The sequence below is a fragment of the Papaver somniferum genome, chromosome 2, assembly GCF_003573695.1.
Source record: "Papaver somniferum cultivar HN1 chromosome 2, ASM357369v1, whole genome shotgun sequence".
Lineage (NCBI taxonomy): Eukaryota > Viridiplantae > Streptophyta > Magnoliopsida > Ranunculales > Papaveraceae > Papaver > Papaver somniferum.
Window position 1 is genome coordinate 162,654,278 of NC_039359.1, and position 6,000 is coordinate 162,660,277.

Here is a 6,000-nt window from a genome sequence, read left to right on the forward strand (position 1 = left end):
ATCATGCGACTTGTTCAGTGTTCTTGATTTTCTTATCTTATTTGTTTGTAATTCGTTTCGTAGTTTGCTTTTATGTTTGTTGTCGAAAAATAGTTAAAAGTTCAGCTCTTGAAAAAAGTGAAATAGAATTATTCCCATTATAATGATCTCTATCTATATCTTCAAACCACAGGGGATTAGTCCCTAGGTGGTGGTGCAGACTAATCACCACCTATGCGTTCCTACAAAGCCAGAATTTCCAGGGTTTCATCGCGAATACCAGATATATTCTAATGAAGGTTTCCTCCAAAGAATATAGGAGACAAGTGTTTAACGCCAGAATTGCCAGCAAAAGTTTAACGCCTTTAAAACAAGTGTTTATCGTCAAAGGTTGATTTCCTGAATCAATTACATGGATTAATTACAATACTGCCTGTGTTTGAGGTTATACTGCTGATGTTTCATAATAAGCATATACTATGATTTAAAGGATGAAACAATATCACTAACACATAGTGTCTAATCGTAATCAGATCCACACCTCGGCGCTCCAAAGATGGCTTTGTGATATGCAGGAAATAGGTGCCCTCGTACAAAAATAAAAATATATATATCCCGAGATAGATTTTTGTTGCTACTCTCTACTATTAATAGGCGAACAATTTTCTTTTTTCTGAAATGGTGAACAATTTACCTTTGCCATAGCTCAACTAGTGGTTTCCCTTTCTGGCAATTGGCTACGCAATCCATTACAATCTCCCTCAACTGTTTTGCTACCTCTTCCATGGGTAGACAGGCATCAACTGTCTGAATTAGAGATGTACAAAACATAAGAAATGAGGAATCACTAAGATATCTCATGAACTTTACACAAATGATTGATGATTTCGGTAAGGCTGCCCTAACTTTACACAAATGAGACAATCTGTTGCTAAATATTCCTAACATAAGAAAATGACAGAGCAGATAGGATCATCAAGGTTTGAGGCTGATTGAGTGCAGGCAAATGGCAGGGATCTAGAATTTTAAGCTATTAGATCTATTTCAAGTTTAAGGTGGTGCTTTTGTGAGTGGAAATTCATGAAATATGCTTGATAACTGAATGCAGGAATGTACCTTCCATGTGAGATCATGAAGCATCTCATAGTGTTGAGCAACTTTCTTCTGGAACTCAAGCTGCTCGTATCTTTCGCCTCCATAACCTCCTCTTTCTGCAGCTTTCTGAAATAATTTTTCAGTTTCAAAAATACAAGTTACGATCTGTATTAAAAATCAAAGTGATTCTTACGAAGGGAACTAGAGTAGCTAGCAATAGTTAGGAACCACCTCAGGCGGCACATCGAGGTATGCTACTAGATCTGGAGCCAGCAAACCTTTCTCTGGACCCTGAAACATATAATGAATTATGTGGTCATCTCATAAGTAAAGAAAACCTCAAGCCTGTGTGTGTCGAGTTTCCAAGGGAAATCACCTTACACCACTCAATATCAAGACCCTTGGCAGATGAAAAAGCCACCCCCGAGTAAGAATAGCGATCTACGATTAAGGTTGTCCCACTCCTCAACTTACTCTCCATCAGCGTTCTGCACAACAGAAGTACTTTGACTAAGTACTACTTTTTTTTAACTACCTTACGGACACATGTTGATGTTTGTCATTGGATGCTGACGATATAGCATCAAATTGCCCCTCCTCCGAGCCCAACAGCTAACAGCGGGGGCCAAGGATATGATGTGGTCGGGCCACATACTTCAAGTAAGTGGCCCCTCTTAGTTTTATGACACCTATTACAACTAAAAATCTGCCCCCTCCAAATCCCTGTCAACCTTTCACTTTTTGAGAAAAAGTAGGGAGTTAAAGAAAAAGAATTAGTTACACTTTTTGGTATTTAACTGTTTTAAAACTTTATTTTCTTCTTTATAATAGGTGTCACAAAACTAAGAGGGGTCACATACTTGAAGTATGTGGCCCGACCATATCGTAGCCAATCATGGAAATTTATGGCAATCAACACCAACTTGAGACGATTTATATTTCATTGCTTCATTGGTATAGGGAGTGAAAGTTCTAATAACAGTAATTAACCTGAGGATATAATATTAATCTGTATATAAACTTGAGCAACGAAAATCAAGAAAAGAAAGAAAAACAAAAACAGCAGGCGGAAACACAATACATGAGTCCGAGACCACAAGTTTTGAAAACTGAATTTGCTATTACCCAGCATGTGAACATCTAGCAATTGTGCCAAAACCTGGTAATCAACTGGGACCAGATTAGAAAAATTAGGACCATGTTGTCAAAGTGTCCAAGGTACCGTATAAGGCGTGCGATAAGATGCCCCAGAAAAAACCAAAATAAAGGAACAGCTAAAGTAAATGATGTTCAGAGTTGAACTTCACATACAAAAATATTACTAACCTCTTCTCCCAACGGTTTGCACTGAAAAGAAGATGGATGGTCCGATCATCTAATTCTGACTTGTTGGAAAGATAAGAGGATATCATTTGCCCAACACAAGTATTTCTGTCAGGAAACCGCCATAACTCAGCTGACAATCCTTGTCCTTCAAGGTACGTGAGCAATCCACTCGCTTGTGATGTTTTCCCACTTCGGTCCAAACCTTCTAGAACAACCAATGCACCTCTGGGGTTACCAGTCGCGCCATTTTCCATTTGAATTTTAATACTAAAGCTCTTGACAGGGAAATGCAAATGAATCCTCGATGACCTTAATGGATTAGGTGTTGATACTGCCCCGAAATTTCTGGAAATGAGGACATGCAGTATTAGGGACAAGGATATATCTGATAAATGAAATATACCTACACTGTAAATTGAGGATCAAGTTTTATACTAGAGTGTAAAGAATTCTATTCAAAAAGATTCTCCAAATGAAAATTTGGGTTTTAGCAGGCATAAATGGCATGTAAATAAAAGGAGTCGAAGAACATCACTTTCCACAAGTGCATGTTGCACCCAATTACATATGGTTGATCAAAACAAGCACACAATCACAGATTCACAGGAAATTAGTTGTAATTTTGTTACTTTTCTTCTTATGGTGAAACCAGAGCCTATAATAGGACCTATGGAGGGGAGAACTTACAAAAGCTTCGCAACCCTCAACGAGCATGCATGTGACATATCCCTTCAGAGCCTAACATAAAAAAAAAGAAAAAAAAAAAAAAAAAAAAAAAAAAAAAAAAAGGAACTAAGAAAACATAAATTCGTATTTGGTTGTACTCAAGCAGACAAACATAATAAAGACGTAAACATGTTAATTGAGTGAAGTATCTTAATAGCGGAGATCAGAACAACTTTTTCTTCGTTACCGAGTTGTAGTTGAGATTTAAGTTTCTATCAAACTATATGCACACGAAACCAGCACCTCTTAAACGAAATATCGATAAAACCATGAACCGAAAATTGTTTATCATTTGATAATAAAGGATTTCCACGACTAGATGATTCCCAAAATGCCAAAAAAAAAAAAAAAAAAAAAAAAAAAAAAGAAAAGAAACTGGCGTTCCTTTAGAAATTCAGTGCCATATTTCTCAACCTTATTTCTTTCCTTGTTTTCTAACATTGATATTAATTAAATCTAGCTGCAGTAGAGAAATCTGTTTAAAGGAAAAGGGAGAAAACTCCACTTGCCCCCATATATGTCACTCAGTCGAAAAGCAAATCAGTTTTTTTGATTCTGTTCTTTGGGGTATTTTATCGAACATATTTTTGTCAACATTCCAAAAATATTTAAACTTAAACAACGATCTAAAATCAATGAAATTGACGCAAATACAAAACCATTCATGAAATTCTGATATAAGGAAGTAAAATTCAAAAATAGAAACCCTAACTAATTAAGAAATTTAAAATCATACCAAGATATGTGCAGTCTTGTGTGCCGTAAAGAGTGAAGTGAAGTGATATCAACTTTGTTATTGAACCCTAGTGCTGTTATCTTGGCTACACACTGTGGAGGGAGGGAGGGAGAGGAGAGCTCCTACTGTAGTGGAGAAAAACTTTATGTTTGAGGAAGAAAATCTTGAGTTAAAAGAAGGGAGAGGGGGGAGGAGATTTTTAGACCGTTGATTGTTCCGTTAAAGTTGAAATCCAGTCCCTTAATATGGGAGGGAAACCTTCGCCTAGAACTGAGTGGTTTCTTTTTCTTCTTTTCTTTTAACAGGCCGCGGAATATAATTTCTAAGGTGTTACTATCTATTTACAAAAATCACATCAAAATAAAAATAACACAAAAAACTCATTTGACCTTAACAGTCTAAATTACCCATTAATATATTTGAGCCCACGTAAATAGATCCCACCTTGACCTCGTTATCTTATAACAATTAAACTTTCTCTTTTCTCCCTCCGAAACAAGAAGAAACCTAGATCTGAAACCAATTTTGATTCCTTTTTCTTCTTACTCCACAAAACAGTTTTATGAACTCGATAGCAAAGAATCTAACTTTAAATGAAAGAAAATTAGGTTTAAGTTTCATTTTGATTTTGACATAAATCAAAAAATGGTGAAGAAGCAAGAGAAAAAGAAAGGAAAAATCTTAAGAAAGTGGTTGAACAATCTCCAAAAGGTAAATCGAAACCTAATTTCAATACACCATCGATTTTACTGTCTCATGTATGCATGGATTGATTTTTGGTTTCACACATTTTAGTTTCATCACTGATTTTGCATAAAATAGGTTTCATCAGTGATTTCATAAGTAGGTTTATGTTAGCTTCATAAGTTAGCTTCATCCCATTCAATATTTTTAGTTTCTTAATTGATTTTCTGATAGTACATAATTGATTTTCTGATAGTTTCATCCTCTTCAATTCTGTTAGTTTCGTAATCAATTTTCTTCAATGGTTTCTTTGATGAAACCATGTTTCATCAATTTCATCTAAGATTAGCTTAACTCTGTTGGTGATTTTCTTCAATGGTCTCTTTGATGAAACCAATATTGGTTTGATCATTTTCATCTATGTTGGATAAAAATCGTCAACAGAACACATAAACATCGCTTAACTTTGTTGGTGATTTTGTTCAATGGTCTCTTCATCAATTTCATCTATGATTCTTTTAACTATGTTGGTGATTTATTTCAATGGTCTCTTTGATGAAACCAAAATTGGTTTCATCATTTTCATCTATGATTCTCTTAACTATGTTGGTGATTTTCTTCAATGGTCTCTTAAGGTTTACATATGGTTCAACAACAGGAAAAAAATAAGAGATACAGAGTTGTATAGGTGCTCGCTGCATCATTTTTAATTATTGGTTTTTAGTTAATGTTTTTTGTTGATATGTTTAGTTAATGTTTTATGTTAACATGTTTAATGTTAATGATGAAACCAGATTTGGTTTCATCATTTTCAGTTATTGGTTTTCTGTTGCTAAACACTTTCATCTTGTCACTTGTAACCGTGGTAAATGGGTGTTAAAGATGGAATCAATTTGGTTTCATCATTTTCAGTTATGATTTGCATATGCTTGATTTTTTTTGGTGATTATGGTTTAACAACATGGAGAGAAAGAGAAACAGAGCCGTATATGTGCTCACTGCATCATTTGTGTGTGTTAGCATTTGCACGACACAATACAAATCTCCCTCGTGATTAGCAGACAAGTCAACCAACAACATACACTATGCAGACCCCTTAGTGTTGTCAACAAATAGGGTAAGCTAGAACAATCATCAGATATATTTGGAAGTTTGGTAAAACCATCCTTTTTTTTTTTTTTTTTTTTTTTGTGAGTGCGAAATATTGAGACATTTTTTTGGTTGTTTCAGGAATGATTGTGGTCTTCATGTTTGCTATTACATGTAGAGCCTCTTAAAGGGAAACATGGCGTCTCCTGAAGATGATATATAAGAAAAGGTGCATAATTTGATATCAAAGTTGGTGTATAAGAGCCTCCTTCACAACGGAGAATAATACTCGCATGTGGTGCCCAATTTTATTTTTTTTACAGTTCTTCTTGCAGATTCAGTTTTAATTGAAGTTTAAACTAGTT

The 6,000-nt window shown here is 35.0% G+C and overlaps 1 protein-coding gene across 2 annotated transcripts; it reads right to left on the reverse strand.

The window, feature by feature from the left end:
* Window positions 1–321: 321 nt before the first annotated feature.
* On the reverse strand, window positions 322–4,031 carry LOC113354221 (thymidylate kinase-like). Of its 2 annotated transcripts, XM_026597623.1 has the most exons (7): window positions 3,863–4,031; window positions 3,088–3,138; window positions 2,401–2,745; window positions 1,451–1,562; window positions 1,306–1,365; window positions 1,096–1,200; window positions 322–786 (listed from the first exon to the last, which is right to left on the reverse strand). In XM_026597623.1, the coding sequence occupies exons 2-7, from the start codon at window positions 3,123–3,125 to the stop codon at window positions 670–672; spliced, it is 777 nt and encodes a 258-aa protein (XP_026453408.1). In that variant the 5' UTR covers window positions 3,126–3,138; window positions 3,863–4,031; the 3' UTR covers window positions 322–669. The 2 variants fall into 2 exon arrangements, with proteins under 2 accessions (XP_026453408.1, XP_026453407.1); XM_026597622.1 differs by lacking the exon at window positions 3,088–3,138 and having other exon boundaries at window positions 3,863–4,029.
* Window positions 4,032–6,000: the final 1,969 nt, after the last annotated feature.

Bases quoted from the DNA above. Each gene is read 5' to 3' on its own strand.
- LOC113354221 (XM_026597623.1), bottom strand. From the start codon at position 3,125: ATGTCACATGCATGCTCGTTGAGGGTTGCGAAGCTTTT. The intron at 1,201-1,305 runs GTGGTTCCTAAC...AAATTATTTCAG, and splicing joins ACCTCGATGTGCCGCCTGAG to AAAGCTGCAGAAAGAGGAGG. The intron at 787-1,095 runs GTACATTCCTGC...TCTCTAATTCAG, and splicing joins TTCATGATCTCACATGGAAG to ACAGTTGATGCCTGTCTACC.